At 39.5% G+C, this 25,000-nt stretch overlaps 1 protein-coding gene across 3 annotated transcripts in view; it reads right to left on the bottom strand.

Moving 5' to 3' along the window:
* Window positions 1-22,374, bottom strand: part of LOC109432219 (ABC transporter G family member 23) — a 270,435-nt gene extending 248,061 nt beyond the window's left edge. Inside the window, exons 1-2 of one of the 3 annotated variants that reach the window (XM_029866973.2) lie at window positions 22,038-22,321; window positions 21,181-21,548 (exon numbers count right to left, since the gene is read on the bottom strand). In XM_029866973.2, coding sequence (XP_029722833.1) covers window positions 21,181-21,356 — 176 coding nt within the window. In that variant the 5' untranslated portion in view covers window positions 21,357-21,548; window positions 22,038-22,321. Of the gene's footprint in view, window positions 1-21,180 lie in introns of all 3 variants that reach the window. The other 2 variants (XM_029866972.2, XM_029866971.2) reach the window with 2 other exon arrangements.
* Window positions 22,375-25,000: the final 2,626 nt, after the last annotated feature.

Here is a 25,000-nt window from a genome sequence, read left to right as displayed (position 1 = left end):
GCATGACAGTCGCAAGGCAAAACAAAAGAAAAAGTGTTCCCGCCAAAAACAAAAGCACGTGGGTTTCGCGAAGTGACAGATGTTTTTGGATGTATTTGTGACGAACGGCAAGAGTAGCTCAGTGGAATGAGTGTTCTTGCTGTCAAACCCCATATAGTGGAATTATATACTTTTAAATCTGGTGACGCTGTTATGATTAGTGACTGTCGCGCTAATATCAGAAGTCAGAGGCAGATAATCGTCATATTCTGATTTTTCTTGAGAGGCATAATATTTATTGAAATTTATGTAGTACTAGCTCTCCCGGCAAACGTCGTACTGCCTGCCTACTGCGTTTTTGACATCCAGCTCTATAGGGACGCCCCCCACAAAATCATCTGTAAAGCACTGTTTGCAGTTCAGAAGGAATTTCTCAGCCTATCTTGATGCATGGGAAATTCCTTGGCTGAATCGCTCAAGAAACCGGGTTTTCTTCGATCGCAGTACGCAGTAGCGAAGAAATGACAGTTCAAATGGCAGTCACCGAAGAAAGTTTCTGCCAGGAATCACTCAAGAAGTTTCTTGAGCGATTCCTTTCGAACTCGAAACTGCGCTTAAGGGAGCTGATATTGTCAAAGATAATGCCAAATAACTCGGTTATAGTGTCGAGTAAGCAACAGTAGCGATCTTCATATTACGGTATGGCGCCGCAGCATGGTCGAATGCGCTAGTGATCAATCGAAACATGAAGCGCCTCGAGAGTACCTACAGGCTGATTTGCCTGTGGTCAGCGCATACCACACGGTCTCTAAGGACGCGGTATGCATGCTACAGGACATGACGCCCATAGCACTAGTGGTGGCAGAGGACGAAGAGTTCTTCGAGCGGGATTTGGGACAGAAGGTCGAAGGACAAATGGTCAAAGGATAAAAGGTCGAAGGACAAAAGGTCGAAGGGACAAAAGGTCGAAGGGACAAAAGGTCGAAGGGACAAAAGGTCGAAGGGACAAAAGGTCGAATGGGACAAAAGGTCGAATGGGACAAAAGGTCGAATAAACAAAAGGTCTAATGGGACAAAAGACCGAATGAGACAAAAGGTCGAATGAGACAAAAGATCGAACGAACAAAAATTTTAGCAGACCAATTTACCAGCTGGTATGTCTCGCTTATTAGACAAATTTTTTTGAGAAGTCTTTGTTGCCGCTCATTGAGAGAAACATTGTAGTGCTGTTATAGAAATCATATGCATTTCATCCGCTAACATGTCTATAGGAAATTTTTCCTTCTTTTGTTTACAGGCTGTTTCTTTCATGTTTTGTTAATGTAGTATTTATTTAATGGCGATTTAGTTTGATTTTTTGTTTAGCACTTTTTTCGTCTTAACTTTTTGGGCTGTTCTTTTAACTTTTGTTACTGAAATAATTATTGACTCCTTAGGGACTTATTTGTCAATCAGAAATTTTGCCTTCCTCTTTTCAATACCTGTTCTTTCTAACTGTACTGCAGAAATATTCATTGACAAACTACTTGTGCTTAGTGATCATCCCCACTTGGATTGATAGGTGGATCCTAATAACGTTCCCATGAGTTCTCAACAGAGCGTTAATGATTAATCATAAATTTAATCATGATTAATGATTAATGATTAAGATTAATCAAAAATCATTAATCATAATCACTTAAATTTCTTATTTAATCATTAATCATTAATCTTAATCACACTGATTTCGCAATTTAATCATTAATCAGTAATCATAATCATAAGAAAAAAGAATTAATCAATCATTAATCATTCATCACCAAAAATGATTCATCATATAAAATATATGATTCAACTTGAATTGGTTCAAATGCTGCTCTAAGTCTGATTCTTTTTTCAAAAATCTCCCAGACAAAGTATTTTTAACTTTTGAAACTTCAAAAATATTTTAAACAGCAAATACCTTTTAATCATTTCCAATTTTTGTGATTGATTAATCATGATTAATCATGATTTTTAATCACTGGGCCGTTTTTAATCAATAATCATAATCAATAATCACAGATAAAACCAATTTTAATCATTAATCATAATCTTTAATCATCCTAAAAATCAAATTAATCATTAATCATAATCAATAATCACCGAAATTAGAATTTTAATCATCAATGATTAATCATGATTAAAAATTTTGTTAATCATGAACGCTCTGGTTCTCAACACCTTTACTGTAGAGTCTTGCTGTAAATGCAAATTTTGAATCTTTGAGAATCGAATTCATAATTATTCCATCGCACGACAAGGGCTTACGTGTCTGATTAAGATCGGATTATAACGGTGTTAGAATCATCCAACAATATTCTGCAATAAATATTATCCGTACGTCGCTCCCGTCTCGAGGAATTCCAGTACACATACTGGGAACAGCCAGCTAGATGTAAACAAATCTTGCACTGCTCATTCACTTTGATTGCAATCATATCGCGGAGTGCAATCGGACAAGGGTTAGCGCTATTAGAAACGAACACTAGCACCAACCGCTTCATTACGTAAAATGAAATGCACCGGTTGCAGTGCAGGACCCGCTGAGTTGCAGCAAGGCTTGTGTATGTGTGTAGATTGCAAACCGGGAAAACCAGACATGCTTTACCATATATTTGATTAAATTGCGTGACTAGCTGCACTTTGAGGGCAAACATCTCGATCTGGATGCTCCGATCGACCGGCCGCGCAGTGAGAGAGGCACCTCACATTTTCGCCGATAGAATGTAAAACTGCGCAGACATACTTTTCCATTGGGTAGGTGGAGTTGATGAAATTTGCTGTAAACGTCTAACGGATTGGGATAGCTGACATCGGTGAATTCTTATTGCTGAAAGTAGCTCATGTTCAGATTCAAATCTCTCAATAAACGGACTGATTAGTCAACAATGTAATCGGACGTTCTACTGTACACGTGTTGGAGGTCTAGTTAGTTACATGTGTTGAAAAACTAATGCGCACTTTGCTCGTTAGTATATCGGCGCCTATTACAGAGGGTGATGAATATTTAAAATAATTTGATCTCTGAGTCTAGCAATTAAAATTACTTCGAAGGTAATAATAGATAACAGAATCATTTTCATTCTCCCAGATTGTTGACATCATGCTAAATTAACATGAATTTTGCTTTACCAGGAAAAAGAATGTGGTGATTTTTAGACACTTACACATTGTGGTTTAAAGATGGGAAATATTCAATATAATCAGTGTGGTTCGTATTTGTCCGAAGTGTGTTGTGTATTCATCAGCCGTCATTTATTTCAATTTACGGTGAATCCCCGATTTCTCATGGTGGATTGTTTAAAAAAAATGCAATAATACGAAATTTTCCTTACGAAAACTGTTCTGCCGTTCTACGCCCATTTGTCCCATGTTATATGGAAATCCCATGTAACATGGGACAATTATGCGTTGAACGGGAATGTTGACCTTTTTACAAACGAGAGCCCCGGGAAATTTAAACTTTGAATTAAATAAAAAATAATAATTCTACGTGTGCAGCTTTATGATGCAAATTTTGTGAAAATAATGTTTAAAGTGGAATCAATTTTCGTTACTTACTACCGCAGACAGACGTTCAAGCTCGAACAAATTTATTCAAATTTTCTATGTAAATTTTCACTAGCGACACCTAAGCAACTGATTGCCACAGTGCAGTTGACAGTTTGAGAAACCACGTGCTTCCAGCCGCTTACTTACCACCCAATTCACCACCCACAGAGAAATAAAATCAAAACAAACACTGTCAAAATCTTTCCTACATTTGCGTCACATTTCACAAAGATTTTCCAATGCGAGTGAAGTTCATCCAAATACAGTTTTATTCAAGCAAATCTATGTAAAATAAAAGTAATAATGTGTAAAATAGTTAACAAGAGTCCTGCGCTAATATGTGCTAAAGATTTTAGACATTAAATAAAAGTCATTTACTCTGCACAAATTATGTGGAAACATTATTAGCGTTCAACACTTGCGGTCTTTTTCCGCCATCCGGCTTACAGTTGTTGGTCGCAACGCACATGTGAGGCAGCGATTGAATATGAACGTCGCTAACGCCATCTGTTCGCTGATTGCCACTTGGCAATTTGTGGCGGCCATGTTTTTACACAAGCTGCTGAGTCAAACTTGAACGTCTGTCTGCGTTACTACGCAGTGCATATTTTTCATCCAAAAATGTTAAAAATATAGTCCATCGACTACGCTTTTAAGGATAGACTTGTTAGAATTCCAAAATGGTCGCCACAATGGCCGACTTTGGCACCTACTCATGATTTTGAGCGCACAAATCTCTGCTTCTGATCTTCTTTTTTTTTAAGCTTATTACAAGTGAGCAAGAATAGAATAATAAAATGCACTGTTGTTTGAAGCTTCTTCTAGAGATTTGTGCATCTGAAGTTCTGGTGCACTGTTGAAGCGGGATTTCAAGACGTTTGTCCTTAACGATCATTTTAAATCATCATAGTGCCTCAGGCGGTAAAGATTAAATAAATAAACAAACAAATCATCAAAGATGTGGTAGTGAAGCAGAGGCGCGCACATCGTTTTTGTTTGTGTTTGGCGTTTCAGATTAGCGCCTTCTATTGACGTTGTTACACAACGTAGTGTTTCATTAAACATTTCCGCCAAGTGATGATAGTCTGAACTGGACAATGGATTTTCACGAAACTTGTTCTAGGTGTTACGTCTGTTTGCCGGTGCTGAAAGACCCTGCATTAGATTTCCTGTTGTAACATTTCATAATGTAAATTTCCGTTACTTCCTTCCCAAGAGACAGAACTAGCTGAATAACAGTAAGATTAGCTTGCTGTACTCTTGTACAGCCAAAATGTTTGTTGGGTTGGGCATAGATTATGTATCTATACATTTATGTATCTACAGCGTTCTTTCTTCCTAATCAGCAGAAAAGGTCACATGTACAAGTACTTCTGAACGCTTACCATTTTGAATGTCGCCTGATAGTGCTACCCCAGGTCACCATCACTACATCACCCATCTCTAATGAGCTTAAAGGAATTTATCATCGTTCGACAACACTAGTTTACAGCATTTTTGAACTCGGTAAGATGATGATCGTTTTTGGTGTAGAGTCATGCCCTGAGTTCGAAAACGCGAAGGAAAAAAAATACAGTAGAGCGGAATTTTTTTCGACTTTCCATGCAAGGTTGATGATTTGAAATCGATTTTTGTTCTATTTTTAAGCAACGTCGCTCACTTCACACATCTCATTCTCCGTAATCAATGCTCCGATTGAGCTGAATTTTTTACTGTAACTCGCCTACTTATGATATGTCAAAGCAAGGCTGAGAAAGAATTTTTAAATTGTATTTTTCTTATTGAAAAAAATATATTTCTTCATATATTTTTGGAAAATTTGCTAAAATTTAGGGAGATCGTCCCCAAAACTCGCCAATATCTTGAATTTCATCAATCTGACGCAAAACCTGCATTCAAATGATCGAATGGTATTATATTCAGCTTTTATTTTATGGAAAAAGATTTAAAATTGGTTGAAGAGAACGGAAGATATTTGAATTTTATTAAATTCCATATTTTAAAAAGTTGTAAAACTCGATATTGAGCTAAAACTCAAAAACTATTCTACTTTAAATTTTTTGAAGCACGGTTTTGAAATTAGCGCTAAATTATGCTTCAAAAATTTTGGTCGTTGACAGAAGTTCACGACTTTCGTTTTATTTTGTAAACTAGTGCAATAGGTTCAGATGTTTGCATACAGCAAATCCTCGAAAAAATACACCGGACGCAATTGCTTACGACAAGCAATGGCAGAAGCGTGTGAGGCAGCCGTAAGATGACGAGCTACCAGGTGGGACTCACAAGGCTGGAAGGTTATTAACCCTGAAAGTCTAAAAAATAATAAGCTGGGAAGAATGGGCTTGAACAGGCCGGCCCGTCCCGAATCGAAGGGTCAGGGGGTTGCGAGGTAGGTTCTCAGCCACCACAGATTAGGACGGGTCAGGGGGAGGACGCCCACCAGAGGAACAAGATCGCAGAGATCTTTTAGCAGACGTACGTAGTATTAACCCGGGAGCGGTCGCGTCGTGTACTAAGTACACGCACCATGAAAAAAACACATTTGTGAAACACAGCATGAGCGTGGTGTCGCTGAGGACGACCAAAGACGCGACTGCTCGAGGGTTAAACTTACTTATATTTACAGCCGAAATGATCCTTAGGGGCTGTTCTTGGGGTTGTTCATAAGCCACGTAGACCAAAATTTGGCCATCTCAGACCCCCCTCCCCCCTCGTAGACTTTTCTTCAAACAAAAATTTTGAAATATGTATGGAGCGTAGACTTTGGCAAGATCCCCGCCACCTCCCCCCATAAAGTCTACGTGGTTTATGAACGGCCCCTTATCAAGATCACTGACGCGAAAGAGCTCGTCACCGCACTGCACTGCGGCAACAGTACGAGGTACCCTGTTGGTATGTCCATTGAACATACACGAGCCACCGAAGGTTGGCTTCAGATGTCTTAAACCAGGAGACAAGTCGTGAGACTAAGATGCCCTGACAGGATCAAGCTTTGTATGCTATGTGGAGGTGAAGTCCATAAGGCACAAAGCTGCACGAATCCTCCAAAGTGCTTGATTTGTTCCGAGAAGATAGCGACGTGAGGACCATGTGTAACTAGCTGCCAATACGAATCCGTGCAAGCTAGCACCAACAAGAAACTCATCGAACTAGGTCTCAGATTCGGCTTACTACTAGGTCATCAAGGGGACGCGAGAAAGAGTATGGAAAACACATGAATGTCCATGTTCTTAAAACACTTTATTGCCCTATTCTGTGGCGTGTGTTGGTGTTGTTTACATTCTTATGTTGCGTGTATGAGTGGGAATCGATTCACAGCGTTGGCCCACATGGTTACGAATGATCGCGATAGCCCTACCGTGCAGCCGGATTTCGTAACGGGGCTGCTAAGTAATGGTGTCCGTGGATCCGGAAGCACATCGGATCTCTCCAGCGGCTTAGCTGAGCGTTGGGGCTTGAAGGCGTCTTCTCTCAAAGGCGATATCGACACAATCCAGAACGAGACCGGAGTGACAGTGCCGAGAGAGGCTCCTCCTTGGAATATAGGGCCGGATGCCCGAGGGATTCGTCCAGAGTCGAACGACAGGATGTCCCTGGCTTTTAGACTCAGATGCAATTTTTACTATCAAGACGATCCGTGTGAAACCGTATTTTATAATACGTCAAGAGGTCGTGAACGTAAATAGGCCGTTGTCTCAATTCCCGCAATCGGAAAAGAGGATGGGTATAGCAACACTACGCGGCACTACTTTTTAGCTGATCTTACAGATCGGTGTTACTCACACGGACAAAACAAGAAATTTCCACCAACATTTGGCTAATACAAGTAATAAAAATTCCTGGATGTAACCGACAGGTTATACAAAGCGTCCGCTCTTCAGATGAGCCACAGCTGACAAGTCACAGTACAAGTAACGTAGCTATACCTGAACCACTGTGACACAGTCCAGCAACTGCTGGATCAGGTAGTAGCTGAGTGAGGTACCAGATATCGTCATCATAGCGGATCTATATCCACCGGTAATGGCAACTGGGTCACGGATGATTTCAAAATGAAAGCGATATGGTCCATGGGAAAATACTCCGTCCAGGCAAAAGGCAAAAAAAAATCCAATTTAAGAAACTGTCACTAGTAACAAGGGTTTTGTACTATGAATCCTTATTACCAAAACGCATTACCCTAGCTTAACAAGTTGGATGTCATCAGGGTTCAGTTTGGTAGATCTTACTCCGTAACGCAACCCAAAAAGGTGATCTACCCACGTTACGGGCTCCGTTAAAGATCGAGCATGTTTTAAACTCCCTCAACCATTCATCCCTCAGCACGGGTCGCCTGACACCTTGGATTGGGGTTCCCTGTTTGGTGGACTTTCACCCCCGAAACAGGGAATCCGTAGTGCTATTCTAAGCCGGCAACTACACGGGCAGTACATCTTAGTCAACGGGGTCTTCTTCTGTAGTTGCTTTGCGCCTTCACGGTAGTCGATTGAGCAGTGAAGGCTGGTGGTATTAATGCCTGGGCCGTAAAATGGAGAAGCCGCTTGACGAATCAGCGTGGTCAGATCCTGCCAAAGGCACTGCTCATGTTCGATGCCGATCTTGTTAATGTCGATACTAAAAGTACATTCAGTCGGAACGGAGCGGGGTCGATCATTGACGTTGCTTTTCGTAGTAGTTCGAACTGGACGGTAGATAATGGCTACACTCATAGCGACCACTTGGCAGTTTGCTACAGTATCGGCTACAACAACAAGGTTAAGGCCCTTGAGGTAATTAGGGAGGCACTCCGCCGTAGCGGTGCTCTGGAATAGAAATGCGAGACCATCGGCGTACTGGTGGACTCAAGCTATTGCGAATCTGCGCTGTGCCTGTGTTGCATCTCGCACCAAGAGCGAACGGCGCAAACGTTGGCTGTTCAGCCACATCCAAGCAGCGATCCATTCAACCGCGCTGCGCATTGTTTGATCCAACTCGTCGTCAGCCCGACGACATGGTAGGCACCGTGATTGCAGCAGTCAGCGCACTGCGGTGCGCGCGATAATAGATTTTATTGAAGTTGTTTTGTTTCACCGTATTGTGTCGCCTATAAAAGGCGACAGCATTTCTGTATTAGCTATAAGTTTACTCGTTTCCCCATCGATCAGGCGTGCTGCCTGGATCGATGGCAATAAAATCCAATAGTTTGGAATTAGTTGTTCTTCGTCGCCGCCTGGAGCCCCCCCCCCCCCTCCAATCCAACACAACGTTTCGTCTAGGGTTGTGTGGTGGAAGAAGGGGATCCAGGTGACGACAAACAACTCAGTTTAAAATCTATTATCGCGCGCACCGCAGTGCGCTGACTGCTGCAATCACGGTGCCTACCATGTCGTCGGGCTGACGACGAGTTGGATCAAACAATGCGCAGCGCGGTTGAATGGATCGCTGCTTGGATGTGGCTGAACAGCCAACGTTTGCGCCGTTCGCTCTTGGTGCGAGATGCAACATCCCGGCGCCTCAAAACGAATTTAATTTTCGTTTTCAATTTCTCTGCCTGCGTGAGCCAGTGTGAGCTGGCGATCGGATGCATGATCGTTGGTTGATGATAGGCACAGTCGATCGATGCTGCTGTCCATTTGATTGGAATTGGTTGGACGATGCGATCGATGGATTGGAGACGTACAATAGGCAGTGCGAATGAATGGCACATTTGCACACTGCTTGGATGCGGTGGAACAGCCGAGGTTTGCGCCACGCTCGATGCGAGATACAACAGCCTGTCTTCGGGCTCAATGACGGGTGCGGCGAGCACGTAACGATGGGGAGAGATATGAATGCCGGGTAGCGACGGCAGCCAAAGTGGCCCTCATGTCAAAGTGCCCATTAAAAACTGTGGGGTGATGCCTAAAGGGTCGTGATGACCAAGACACCAGGAGTAATGGCTCCCACTGAGCAATCTCCAGAGGTGCTGGAGAAGAGCATCGAGGGATTCTTCTCGCGTCATGGTCCGAGTCACTGTCATGCTTTCGTAGGACCGCTGAAAACTGGAACTGCCGATGAAGGGAGCGGGAGGGTCACCGATGAGGAGCTTGCGGGAATTGCTAAACCGCTTAGGATAGGTAAGCCCCAGATCTGAACGGAGTTCCAAACTTGGCCATAAAAGTAGTCCTTGCAGAGCTGCCGAGATGTTCAGATCTGCTTTGCAGATCTGTCTGGACTAGGGAGTCTTCCCAGAGGTTTGGAAGCGGCAGAGTCTGGTCCAATTGCCATATGCGACGGGTGACCCGTCGGCATCTAGACCTCAATGCTTGCTCGAAAAGGCGGGGAAGGTGCACGAGAAGATTATCTTCAACAGACTGTTGAAGTACAACGAGGGTGTGGATGATCTTTCCAATAACTAATTTAGCATCTGGAAGGGGCGTTCAACCGCAGATGTTATCTTGTCGGTTACTAAAACTACAGAAATAGTTCTCCAGCGTAAGAGTTGGGCGGCTATTGCCAATGAGCTTCTGATTCTTGGCAATTGCGTCGTTGCCTTACTCGAGTATTCGTACAAGATTGTCGGAAGTTATTTCCATTATCGAGTGCTGCTATATACGATGACGCAGAGGTAGGTCGGCTCGTCACCTCAGGTTCCATCTTGTGTCTTGCGATATTTTTCTGTTTATTCGTTTTATCATAATTAATTTTATTTCGTTTGATTATGTTGAAAATAAGGAATAATTCTTTATTCTGCACAAATTGCTGAAATTTTCCTTAAATATAAAAACATTTTTTAAGTCTTGAAATGTTGAATTATTATTGTGATAAGCAAAGGTAAGTTCTGAGGCAAATGGTTAGAACTGGGTCCAAGTATCTTGAAAAGAAAAAAACAACAGATTAAACTGTAAAAAAAAACATCATTTACATATGATACTACAGAGGAAAACTTAATAAAATATTACAAATCAAAAGCTTGGAATCCGATCAACCTTTTATTAGAAGTGGAAATCCCAGCAATAAACATTTCCACAATGTTTAGGCCTAAACTGCAGAACTCATAAGATTTGACCAATAGTTTTCTTTGTAATAATTCTTTCAGTCTGATATTGGATGAATCTATGTTTATCCCGCCTTCAAACCTAAGCTCGTGGATCATCAAAATAGCTTCAATCGTTTCAAAATCAGCCCGCCATCCCCAAATGCATTCTCACAAACCTGTTAATAAAGTTGACTTTTGTTGTTTTCTCTAATGAATTCAAGCGGCATTGAGATGGCTGGTTTTCGAATGGTCCATTGATATATTCATGCTGACATTGACCGCATCTGAACAACTTCACCGCTGTTGATATTCGAATGGTTTATGGTACTGCGCAGCGGTATGAAATATTCTATTTCTGATAAACGAATCCAATGCAGTTTGCCAACATGCTCAAAGGTTAATTTTTGATTAAATTTGCCACAGTCGTCGAAATGGATTTAAATACACTCTATAAGTCTATTTAAATATTCAGCAGATGGGACGGGTTTCTCTGCTTCCTAGCGATGAGTTGTGAAATAAGGAAATAGCACGCTTGTCGAAGCTCCGCTTCTGGCCAATCCAAGGCGGTAGATTAAAGTTTGATTTTTAATCGACTGCACATGGAGAACTCGTGTGTTTGCCAAAATGACAATGGAAACAATATGCACACGAAACTGATGTCTCCAAAGGTTTGTTCAAGAAAATATATTTACTCATTTCAAGGACAATTGAGAAATAGATTTAGTTTAATACAAAGTTGTCCGCATTTCATGTCCTCGTTAACTTCAAATCCAAACAAAGTTTGTTTGTCTATCAACAATTGTCACCTGTAAATGCTAACGACCTTTGAAACGTGGCTCACATTTTGGGCCTAATCGTCTTCAGCGTCGGCATCTAATACGATAGGAATTTTAACAACGTGGTCATTGTGTATTCAGAAATATGTCGTCATCGTCAGAATCGAGAAGACGCTAACCCCTGCGTCTGCTTGTCTGTCTGCGTATGCGCAGATATGGGTTCGTCGCTTGGAATGAATATTGAATTTTCCGTGCGAAACTATATGACACCCGAATTAGGAAGGCCGGTTAAACTGGTTTTACAGATGGCAACGGTGAACTCTATCTGCTGATGATGTGGTAAAAGTGAAGCCCAGTTTGCACTGGTTGTATTAGAAATCTGTCAAAATCGTTCGGATCTGAAAGACTGAGAAATCGATTCGATTTTATGGTAAAACCACTAACGTTTCAAATTTGAATAGATCATCATCAAGGTGGATGAAACGTTAGTAAGCAGTATACAACCATTTTAGAATGAGCTGCCTCTTCTATTGACAACCTGATGTAATGCAGTGACTTTAACTTGAACTCGATATAATCTATTTGTTGGCTTTTGATCTCCATATTGCACTCGAACCCCATTATCATGAGTGGTAGCCATCTCCGCTGGCTTTGGAGCATTATGACTTACATGATTGATACACTCGGTCATCACTGTTAATGATGATGACAATAATCATATTTTCCAAGCAAGATGACCTGCACATGAGTAGGTTACTCATCACTCAGCAGCCGGTTGAAAAAATTGATCGTAATGATTGAAGCTTCGTGATTCGCATCCAGCTTGATTGGTTGACGGGGTTCCTGCTCGCAGCAAAACAAAACAAAAACGAATAGGTAGGTATTTACCCCGTCTAACGCGCGGCGGCGGATGAGAATCAAGCCTGCGAGCAACACGTGCTGGTGAGGTACCGGTCAATAAATGGAAGTGACATGTGTAATAGGAATAGGTCACCAGACGCAAAAAAAGAACTCCAATCTATCTTGTAGAGGATGGTGTTTCAATAGACGTTGTTGGGTTTATAAGGTGTTTATTTATTCTTCGTTATTTAAAGTTTCCACTGGAGCCTCTGTGACTTAATGTATTTTGCCAAAAATATGGCTGCTTGTTCTGCATACAGTTGCCTGAAATAATACATGATAAATTAGGGGGTAAGCAGACTGGGTACCAAAATGATTATTTCCTCTTTTTCTGATTTTAAATCGAATTGTCCTATGACTTTCAAAGCTAAATTTTAAGATTAAAGTAAATACTTTTTTCAAGACGTTATCTATCTTAATCCCCAGCTGTTTCGCGAGACAAGAAGGATCTTGTAACAATAACTTTTGCTTATTCATCTAAACTTTACATGTTTATTGAATAACAGCTTCAACAGTGTCGGACAAAACAATAAGACCACCAGGTTTCTCATATAAACCCCTGTGAATCCACGGAAAGGCCTGAAGCCGTTTGAAACGCTTTAAAACTTATCTGAGACCTTCTTCAGACCCCTGGGAACTTTACTTAAACTCTCCTGTAACTGAAGCCTACTGAAACCGCCTGAATCATCCAGAAACGACAAGAAATCCCACTGAAACAGACCTGAAACTTCCATGAATGCCCTCTCAAAGCCCGTGAAATCGGCGGAACCTTCTTCATAAAATATCTCAAAACGCCTTGAAAACGCTTTGAAACGCCTTGAAACACCACTGAAACGCCACTGAGACCTTCGTAGCATTCCCCTAATCCCCTAATTAGTTGAAGGAGTATTCAATACTGCGAATTGAATCGATAAGCACGTTCTGATTCAATCAGCTGAATGCCTCTCGATGGTTAAGAGTGCGAACGTTCTTTCTTCATACCTAACGCTGACTGAGCCTTTTGAAACCTTTCAAATCGCTTTGAAACCTACAACACCGTCAATTTTCGCCAAACTCCGCTGAAGTCCTCTGAAACCCCCTGAAACTCACTGAAACGCATTGAAACGCTTTCAATCCCCTCAGCAAATCCACTCATAATTCCGTAGACTTCCCTTAAACTCTACAGAAGCCCCCTAAAACTTTCAAACCGCCGTAACCCTTTCGAGCCGGAGGGAGCTGTATAAATTCACACATTCACTAACACAGAATACTGTCTTCGGAAAAGTTGTTGCAAATTGAGTCCTCAATGACAACATAGAACATCCCGAACAGCATAAAGTTTGGAGAAACGAACTAATTGCTTTAAAAGTTGAATTTGGATATGGGTTACGTTCATATGAATTCATTTAACCTTCGTCAAGAATATCAAAAGATGATTTATATTCTGGGGTATTCTAGGTGTTCCATACACTCCTGTAGTAAAATCTTTCAAATCTACAAGAATAATGAACTTACTGGACCAATCTGAAGTCTACTTGATATTATTATAAACCTTTGGGGCATTCAGGGTCATCCAAACTGTCCTATAATGAAGTCCTTCAAAACTACAAGAATACCTTGATGTGTGTTCGCCATACATAATAACATTGCATAATCTGCTGGGATCCGTGAAGCGTTTGAAATTTCAAATGTCATTTAGAGATATTATAGGGATATTCCTGGTCAGCCAAACCACCTTGGAGTTTGAAACTTCAGGTCTTTACTGCTGTTACGAGCCATGTCTTCTATACTGAGTAACATTGCATAATCAATTGCGGCTACTGGATCAACCTGAAGTCTACTAGAAATTACTATTAACCTTTGGGACATTCAGTGTCGTCCAAAGTGTCCTATAACAAAGTCCTCCAAATCTACAAGAATAATTGTATGTGTTTTCGCCATAAATAATAGCATTGCATAATCTGCTGGGATCTGTCATGCTCTTGAAATCTCAAATGTCATTTGGAGATACTATAGGTCAGCCAAACTACCTTGAAGTTCAGAACTTCAGGTCTATACTCGTAACAGCAGTAATATCTGCTATACTGAATAACGTTGCATATTTAATCGTTGGAATTGTACCAATCACAAGTTTAGTTGTTGTTAATAACCTTTGGGACATTCAGGGTCGTCCAAACTGTCCTATAGTGAAGTCCTTCAAACTTACAAGAATAATGTTATGTTTTTTTTTTTTACAATAAATAATAGCATTGCATTAGCTGCTGGGATCTGTGAAGCTCTTGAAATCTCAAACGTCTTTTGGAAATATTATAAGAATATTCCAGGTCAGCCAAACTATCTTGGATTTCATAACTTCAGGTCTACACTTATAACAGCAGCCATATACTGAGTAACGTTGCATAATCAATCGCTGTTACTGGATCAATCTGAAGTGTACTGTATATTTATCAACCTGAAGTCTACTGTATATTATTATAAACCTTTGGGGCATTAAAGGTCGTCCACACTACCCAGAAGTTTAGCTCTTGACAGTAACAGTAGTTATTTCTCACAATGAACTGTAACACTCAACTGTAAACAATTAACTGTACACATCCAACTGTAATCACCCTGGCATTTTATGAGTCATTCCAAGGTAGTTTTGAAATATTCCAGATCAACCAAACTACTTCGGAGACCATAGCTTCAGGTCTACACTTGTGATAATAGCTTTTACCAGTACCAGTACCAATTAGGTAGTGTTACATCACATCCACTGTAGTTCGACGAACAATAAGCGTTGGTATTATTTTTGGGATATTATTGAGCATCCTCACTGTTTTAGAATATAATTGATAAAAACAACCACTGTAACATTAGGAGATTTCGTTTTAGATAGTAACGTTACACAACCAAACAGGATCCATGTACATCCTAACTCTCAAGGGTAACTTCATGATAGATTTGTGATAATTTAGATCATCTAATCTTTTATGGTGTATCTCAAAATAGCAAAACAGAAACTTCAATTGCTGTAGATGCTAGATTTTTAACACCATGAACTCCAGCCAATCTGATATGGACATCAACATGAATATTCAGAAGATTTACTGGACATGATACACATTTAAAATAGTACCGTATTCAGCTGTTCTAATTTCGATAAAAGTTCAAATTACTGAATGATCACCAACATATTACAGAAGTTCGGTAAACTCTGCTGAATCATCGGTAATGTTTACCAAACGTTCGATAAAAATCAACCGAACTTCGGTAAAACTGTGCTGAACTTCGGTAATCCGGATGACCTAGGGTATTCCGACTGATCTGATACTGTCTTTTGAACTTCCAGAAGACTTACTGGACATGATAGATTACAAAATGTATCTTAGTATAATGAAAGAAGTTACAGTTACACGCGTAGACTTTAGATTCTAAACTCAAGAACAATTTGGGGGACCAAGGATATCCCGATTGTTCTGATACTGTCTATTGAACTATCAGAAGACTAACTGGACATGATAGATTACAAATCGTAGCTTTGTATAATGAAAGAAGTTACCGTTACACCCGTAGACTTTAGAATTTAAACTCATGAACAATTTGGATGAAATACGATATCCCGATTGTTCTGTTACTGTCCATTGAACTTGCAGAAGACTTACTGGACATGATAGATAACAGCGTAGCTTTGTATAATGAACGACGTTACCGCTACACCCGTAGACTATAGGATCTAAACTCCAGAACAGTTTGAATGACCTAGGATGTCCAGAAAAAATATTCTGCATCATATTCTACCCTTTCTTTGCTATTGTGTACCACAACAAAAGAAATATGTAGAAAAAACTATATAATAACGCTTGTAAAAATTCCGGCTTCAAAGGGTTAAAGCCCTTTGAGATTAACCCTCTAATACCCAATCCCGCCTTGAGCATTTTTGTAATTTTTGTTCCATGGAAAATTAATTTTGTTATATTTTTGGCTGATATTTAGGACTGTTCTGTATATCTCAAAATAGTTTTTGGTGTATTTTAAAGCGTATTTACATTTTTTTTAAATCATTGAAAAATTTATGTTTTAGTCACCTTTTGAAAGTCATTGTTTATTTTGTATTGAATCGCTACAATTAACATATTTTAAATTTTTCCCAAATCATTTTATCCTTGTTTAATAGTTTAAGAGAATCGAATACACTCTAAAATAATTTTTCTTAAAATTACACGGAAAATAACATTTTCTGCGAAAAACATTTAAAATAATAATATTTCAACAATAATCATAAAACTTCAAAATGTTTTCATCTAAAAAAATCCGTTCCCCAAATTGGCTTCCAGGAAAAATAAAATATAAAAGTGGGGGGATGTTCAAAAATAAAAATTAGAAAAATCAAAAACTGAAATTCACGAAATCGAGAATTAAAAAGGATCATTTTCCAAAACATGTTTAAATCGATTTTAGATGACGAAAAATGATATTTAGATCTAAATCAAAAATTTGGGTATAAGAGGGTTAAACCTCCCCTATTACCGATGCTCCATACACTAGGCGCCCCTCCGCCTTTTGTCGAAAATAGGAAAAACCCCTCCCTTGACGCCATTTCTGAGCATGGGACTGGGTTAAGGCTATGGCTCGCCAATCCGGAGACGGCGGGTTCGATCCCCGTTCCGGTCGGGAAAATTTTCTCGACTCCCTTGGCATAGTGTCTCGTTGTGCTTGCCTCACAATACACAAATTCATGCAATGACAGGCGAAGGAAGCCCTTCCATTAATAACTGTGGAAGTTCTCAAAGAACACTAAGTTGAAGCGAGGCAGGCCAAGTTCCATTGGGGACGTAGAGCCATAAACTGGTGGGGTGTTATAGAGGATGAAATTTCTCATATTTTTTTTATTGTAACTTTTATGTTCGGCTATCTCAGTCATACACTTAATTATCAGTTATATGTTTATTTTACCCGACGTTCCGGCCATTGGGTGTGGCCTTTTTCAAGGGAAAAATGGTTTCTCGTCTTCGTCTTAAAGATTTTGCTGTTCTGCTTGTCGTGTGGTCATGGTTTTGCTTAATTGTACAAATTTTTTCGTTTAAACTTCTACTTATTTGTCACAGGATTTTGTCTATAGTGGTAAAAACGGTGATTTCAAAAAAAATTGAAATCACCGTTTTTACCACTAGACAAAACCCTGTGACAAATAAGTAAAAGTGTAAACGAAAAAATGTGATAGCTTTTTGAAAATATGGAATATTCTCACTTGTTCCATATATTATGTAAACTAGACTGTCAGTAACTCTTGCAAAAGCAAGTATTTATGAAGAAAACGCATGGCTATTAAATATCTCAACATCTAAAATACGTCCTATCAGAGATGCTCCAGAGTAGAAATATCAGCATTGAATACACAGTTTACACCCTGGGCCATCTAATGATGCATGCATATAAAACATTTCAATATAAATTGAATTTTAAGTGAACAAAAAACAGTCAATACACATCCTTAGTTTACAACCTGTTGGTCAGTCTGAACTGTTCAATTTGGTTACTCTATAAATAGTAACTATGAATAATGTGTTTGTTGAAAATTGAAGCCACTCGGGTACAATGAACCGTATTTTTTCAGATTTGGAGGCATTAACAAAAAAAAACTCATATATAAAGGTAGATGACAATGAAACTATGCCTGCACCTTCAGGACTATGATAATCTCTTTCGGCGATATTGAAGAAATATTACAGTCGCTGTTACCAATTAATCAATTTTTACCTTTCTTCGAAATATAAGAACTTTTACATTTATCCCCTTAAGTTCCTTAACACCCCATTTTTTGACGGGCTTGGTGGTCTAGTGGCTACCGCTTCTGATTCGTATGCAGAAGGTCATGGGTTCAATCCCTGGCCCTTCCCTTTCATCCCAATCGCTAGAACCAGAAACGAATTGGAAAAAAGTCGTTTTCCTCCCTTCCAATTTCCACTCACAGCACAGTGTATATAACGCCTTCAAGTTATGCAACCAAAGCGTGCTGTGCCGCTTGACCTTTTTCACCGTATTCACCACACAAATCTATCACCTTACGAACACTATAAATAACCCCCTATCCATGGATCGCATCACCGACCCAACGGTGACTCCCATCCTTTCCGTCTAACAAATACCCCAGTCCGTGCTGGATGTGGGGATGCAGAGGTGATCTCGGTCTTTAGTAGCAAGAACCAGCACACTCTAACATTCCTTTCCCTTCCCAACTAACTATAAGGACGTGGCCGGCGCCGTTATTGATCCAAAATGTATGAGCTGCTTAAATTGCACTTTGAGAATAAGTGGAGTGTCCCAGCCCTTATTCATTTGGATCTCAGTGCAATTGGTACCAGCTCAGATCAATCATGGAGGAGCAACCATTGACATATATAGTCAGATTTGATCGATCGTGATCCCTAAGTTCCGTAACACCCCATTTTCATATTTTCTAAAAATTCGCTTATAAATAGGTATCTTCAATTTCTCCAAACAGTCGTGAAATTTTGTAATCTATATGCGTAGCAGGCAGCAAGGCAATGATCGGACTGCTTTTCCTGAAAGTCTTAAGAAGTAGAACCCATGAAACAATGGGGACGAAAAAAATTACCGTCCCTTAACACCCCATTTTACGATACATTGTAGTGATATTTGAATACTTTTTAGTTCGACAAATGTCGTATGACCGGGGACACAAGGAAAAAAAGAGAAATTTGGTAAAAACTGAAAAGCTTATAATTTTGTAATTTTGTCTAATTGATTTAATAAATAATCATTTAGAGTCCCAGAAGAAGGTCCCAAGTCGGACAAGATAAAATAGCAGTATTATTTTTGTCAAGACTGGAAAACCGTCCTCCTAGAGTAAAAATTCAACAGTCGAAAATAGTCAACTATACAAGGGAGGCAACACCTAAATCATTTTCAAAATTTTATTCAGTATCCTATGAAGTTGCTTCTTTCTGGTATTACTGGGACCGCATACACCGCATGACAGGTCTGAAAATGTATCTACATGTCTACTTAAGGTTGGAAATATTATAAACTGAGTGTTGGAAATATTTGGAGAAATCTTTCTTGTTTACAAATAAGAAGAAGTTGAAATATTTTAACGTTTTTGCATTCTACTTCAAATGACACGCAAACTCCGCCACTTGGTTGAGATAACCGTAACATCTGCAAATAACGATTTTTGACATTTTTTTAAGGTAACGCAGGTATCCGACTTTGTTAAAAAAATGTATAAAAATGGTCCTAGTAAATATGAAAAGTCTAAGTAACTTTCTGGAATCTTTTTCTGAAACTTTTTAATAACAGATCTAATATTGACCAAATCAGCCCAATGCATTTACGAATATGTTCTTATGACTGACAATGTGCCGAACTACCGATGGTTGTTTCAAGAACCCAAACGTTCTTCTTTATATTGCAGTTCATAACCTTGTTCATAACTGACATCTGAGTACTTATTTTAAGGGTATTAAGCTAGAGAAAATACTGTTACACGGAAACATAACGAGAGCATATGCAGAAAACTATCAAAGTTACCCAAGTTAGCAATTGAATATGTACAATAGGTACTATCTCACTGTAATGTTTGAATTAAATACAGTGAATAAACTGATTTCAAAAACATTAGGATTTCTGAAGTCGGTTTTACCTAACAAGTATTAACTATGAATTTGGAGCCTATGATAGTTTATTTACTAGGTACGATTCCTGATCTGTCTGGTACTTTTGGTAGCTGAAACTCTCCGATAATAACAGTAGTATAGGTCTGAGCTGCATGAAATTCTCCGGGTCCGAGGAAAACACCAGAAACACGTTAGAGAAGTGTTGGCAGACCTTGATTTGGAATACATGAATCTCATTTATCAATTTTTGAAACGTGTTGATGTCAGAGTTTGATGTAGAACGTCCCTTGTTTTCGTTGTCCGCCATTTGGTTTTGTTATTCGCCCCTGTCTGTCGTCATCCCCCTTCCGTTTGTCCTCTTCTTGTCGTTGTCTACCAATAAAGTCCTTTTTTTTTGTTCTGTTGAAGATCTCGACAATTTGTCCCATCAATGTTTTTAGTATTAGCTAGCGAATACTTTGGTTTTAAACCCATAAATACCTCCTTCCCATTTTTTTTCTTTAATCCTTAACCTCGAAACAACCGCGAGTACTTCGGCTTCCCAAACTAACATAGTATTAAGGCAATAATAAATTGTAAAATGTAAAATTAATGTAAAAACAATGATTTCAGCTCAGTTATTCCCATGTGGCTCCCGAGCCTTCAAAATAAACGAATAAGCACAGACAAACAGACGTAACACTTCGAACATTTTTCGATTCAAATCATAGTCACGGAAACATATTCGCCCAATACTAAAATGACTTAGTTTGGCCGACCATCAACTAGGTGGTGGTAATGAGCAAACGTCAAACTCGAACAAAAACGATGTGAGCGCCACAGGTGGGTAGTTGGCCAACTATCAAATTTTGAAAAAGATCGTTAAATCGAAGTGCGATGGGAATTATAAGAGTGTTACGTCTGTTTGTCTGTGGAATAAGTAAAAAAACAACAGTACTAGTGCTTAGTGTTCTATGCTGGAAAGCCGTCCCATCTGGGACGTTACATCAAGAAGAAAGAAGAAGTAGTTACACAAAATCATGTCAAAATAGAGTAGCACAAAAAATCCGATAGTAGCACTCTCACGCCATAATATGGTCATATGTAATTCTATTATGAAAAAAAAAACATTACGCTACAAGCTTGTCGAACTTTTAATGAGTTGTAGACAAATAAGTGAAAGTTTTACCAGGGGTTAAAAACAGTAAAATAAATTACCAAACAACAAAACGGTGATTGAATAAACGTCTTAATCTCGTCTCTATTGTCACCACAATTCAGCAATAACTAAAAAGTGAAATCCAAATGACTCGATGCACAATTTGGTTCATTCACCATTCCCAGTATGAGACTACACCAATGGGGAAGTAGAACTTACGTGACAACGGGCGAATCGGCAGTCCAGCTAAACATTCGATTGATGCGGCGCTTGTCCACCTCGACCGGAACAGCTGCCGGTTGATGAGCTCCGTCCACACCAACAGCGCCGGTAGAAATGACCGCTATGGAACCATCCCTAGGGTCGCCGGTATTTCCTCCAACTGGGGCCATCATTGTTTACAGCCGTTTGGATGAAAATCAAACTTTTCGACGATGCGTTCCCTTCGGTTTGCGTCTTCGTATTTACCACCACACCACAACCACTTGGAAACGAAATGCAACAACGCGTGCCAACAATTGAAACTTGGTATTTTCCACACTAATCTTTTTTCCTCTTTCTATATTAGCACACTAGACTTGGGTACACTATGGACACCGCGCAGCACCGTGAGTGAAATGGAGAAAAGGTTAGGCCCGCCAGCAAGGGAAAGCGATTGAGTTCGCTTCTTGAATTCACTTTTGCTGTTTGTTTTGCAGACTACGCCGTCCGTCACCTTCCGTATGACTGACAACGCGTGACTTGTTGACCACAACCGTGTTGAACTGTACGTATAGCGTCTTGCGTAGCTCCACTCAATCAAAAGATTTCGATTTCAGGAAGGAACCCGTAAATCAAAGAGAAAGAAGCAATAATAACTCTCTCGCTGTGTTTCTACTGCTACAACTATGTAAGTAGTACTACTGGCACATATTTGGCACGTCAACCTCGATATGTTTTGGTTGTAGCCTCGAAGTGCTGAGGTTGTTAAATTTTGTTGGTGGTTTTTGATAACAACCAAACAAAAAAAAAACTTCCAAACTAGACACAACAAAGATCGACCAAGGCACAACTAGAAGAACTTAATCACCGAGTACCGTTTGCTCACTAGCTCAACTGGGCGCACTCAAATCGTCGTTTGTCCGTTCGCGATGGGTCACGCTTGGAGACTGGATCCACTTTAACGCACTCGAATAGCAACAGTCAGCCAGCGCAGGTTATGGGGACTCTCTCGAAAACAGAGAGTGCCAACATGTGGTCTGCGGCCCACAAGATTATTTCATGGGAATGCAACCTGTATTGCTTAAACAACCACTTGCGGCCGAAATTGCAGATTCCACATGGTTGGCTTTGGCCAGCTAGAAATAAAATCGGAATAATTCTATATCATCCGACGTTTCGACGCTTGCTTTTGGCCTTCTTCAGGGGAGTAAAGTAGCCCCAAACCAAAGGTCTAAGCCTCAGGTAATTTGGAATTATTACGCTTTTATTTCAACCGTCAATCATTATTGAGGGATAATTTCGCTAATAGCTAGTTCGCAACCAAAACCAGTACATTAAACACTGGTTTAGAGTATTGCTTTAGTCCATTCACCCTACCCATACATATAGTTGGCACCTCAATGAGAACTTTAACTTCTGTCGTTGCAAATCTTTAATTTGACGCTTTGTTATCCTTCATTTCAATTGCAAACGCGCATGAACAGGTATCGATACAATGAAGAATAACATATCAAGTTTCGAACGGTAGGGGAGACTGAGGAGAACTATGTAAGTAGTACTACTGGCACATATTTGGCACGTCAACCTCGATATGTTTTGGTTGTAGCCTCGAAGTGCTGAGGTTGTTAAATTTTGTTGGTGGTTTTTGATAACAACCAAACAAAAAAAAAACTTCCAAACTAGACACAACAAAGATCGACCAAGGCACAACTAGAAGAACTTAATCACCGAGTACCGTTTGCTCACTAGCTCAACTGGGCGCACTCAAATCGTCGTTTGTCCGTTCGCGATGGGTCACGCTTGGAGACTGGATCCACTTTAACGCACTCGAATAGCAACAGTCAGCCAGCGCAGGTTATGGGGACTCTCTCGAAAACAGAGAGTGCCAACATGTGGTCTGCGGCCCACAAGATTATTTCATGGGAATGCAACCTGTATTGCTTAAACAACCACTTGCGGCCGAAATTGCAGATTCCACATGGTTGGCTTTGGCCAGCTAGAAATAAAATCGGAATAATTCTATATCATCCGACGTTTCGACGCTTGCTTTTGGCCTTCTTCAGGGGAGTAAAGTAGCCCCAAACCAAAGGTCTAAGCCTCAGGTAATTTGGAATTATTACGCTTTTATTTCAACCGTCAATCATTATTGAGGGATAATTTCGCTAATAGCTAGTTCGCAACCAAAACCAGTACATTAAACACTGGTTTAGAGTATTGCTTTAGTCCATTCACCCTACCCATACATATAGTTGGCACCTCAATGAGAACTTTAACTTCTGTCGTTGCAAATCTTTAATTTGACGCTTTGTTATCCTTCATTTCAATTGCAAACGCGCATGAACAGGTATCGATACAATGAAGAATAACATATCAAGTTTCGAACGGTAGGGGAGACTGAGGAGACTTGATCCCTGGGGAGACTTGTTCCCCCCATACTTTCTCGGAATCAAAAACAGTTTTCTTCTAGCATAATATGCTAAAAAAAACATATTATGTTTTTCAAAACTACATCTGAACAAACAACTAGGTATTTTGTGGCTACAGTTGATTTCGATTTTGCATTGCAATATTTTTTAACGGCTGATGGTTTGTTTTCAGTCTTTCATAAATCTTTTAGATGATTCTGAAAAAAAAACTCAATAAATTTGTGGAAATTGAACCAAATCGTGTCAAAATTTCACAGCACATAGTTTAAACAAAATACTATCAAACGTATTCATCCAAATAAGGGTGTTATAAAAATATTTAAATAATTGCAGCTAAGTGTACACAACAGTGACATGGGGAGACTTGATCCCTCGAGGATTATACACACATTATGTATGAAAAAAAATCTATTCAGAAGCCTCTATTTACTTGGAATTCTAGTATATTTGTGATAAAATGTGTCAGATAATTATGTTTGTACTAAACCTTGAAAAGGGGGAACAAGTCTCCCCATTTTTAAAATACGGCATATCCTTAAAAGAAAATCTTACATTTTGAAATACCCCATATTCATCAAAAAGTACAAGAAAGCTTGAAAAGAAAATGATTAGGAAGCCTCTGGAGTTATTTTCCCTTTAAATGAACCATGTGCTGAAATGGAGATCAAGTGTCACCCATTTTCGAAAAATACATCATAAGACATGCCTCCATAAAAACACAGTTTTGATAACTTTAACAATAACTTATAGTAGTTCTGTTGTTCATGAACTTGCAATAGATGTTTACCTGCCATTCTATACGAAAATCGGATCTAGTTTTGTGTTTTCCCTAAAGTACCAGGCAAATTAAGAAAAAGGGATCAAGTCTACCCAGTCTCCCCTACTGTTTTCACAGGTTACAGTACGCCAGCTGATACATATATGTATATATATATATATATGTATATATATATATATGTATATATATATATATGTATATATATATATATAGGTACCTACATATGACATGCATGGATCGACGATCAGCAATTGACAACAGGGTGACTTGCGTGGCCTTATTGTTAACGTTTGGGACTTTCGTTCGCTTTTCTAATAACGATCTTTTCCCATTTTCAATTTTTGCAAAATAAGGAACGGTCTATTTCTCAGTTTAATTGAAAGAGTGATGTATTGTTCGCGCGCGCGTGGGGAAGATGATCTAGTTTAGAGCCATTGGATGCAGGGATGGAAAAGTTTCCCAGAAGCATTTCGAGCAGAGTTCCTATAAACTCCTAAAAGATTCTCATACATAAATAGTTTCAGAAGAACTCCACGAGGAATAACAAAAAGAACTTCTAGAAGACTTTCATCAGGAACGTTTGGAGGATTTCCCCAAGACTTTTTTGTGAAATTCCATCAAAGAAACTCTAGGA

The sequence above is a fragment of the Aedes albopictus genome, chromosome 1, assembly GCF_035046485.1.
Source record: "Aedes albopictus strain Foshan chromosome 1, AalbF5, whole genome shotgun sequence".
Lineage (NCBI taxonomy): Eukaryota > Metazoa > Arthropoda > Insecta > Diptera > Culicidae > Aedes > Aedes albopictus.
This window is presented reverse-complemented; position numbering and strand designations above follow the sequence as displayed.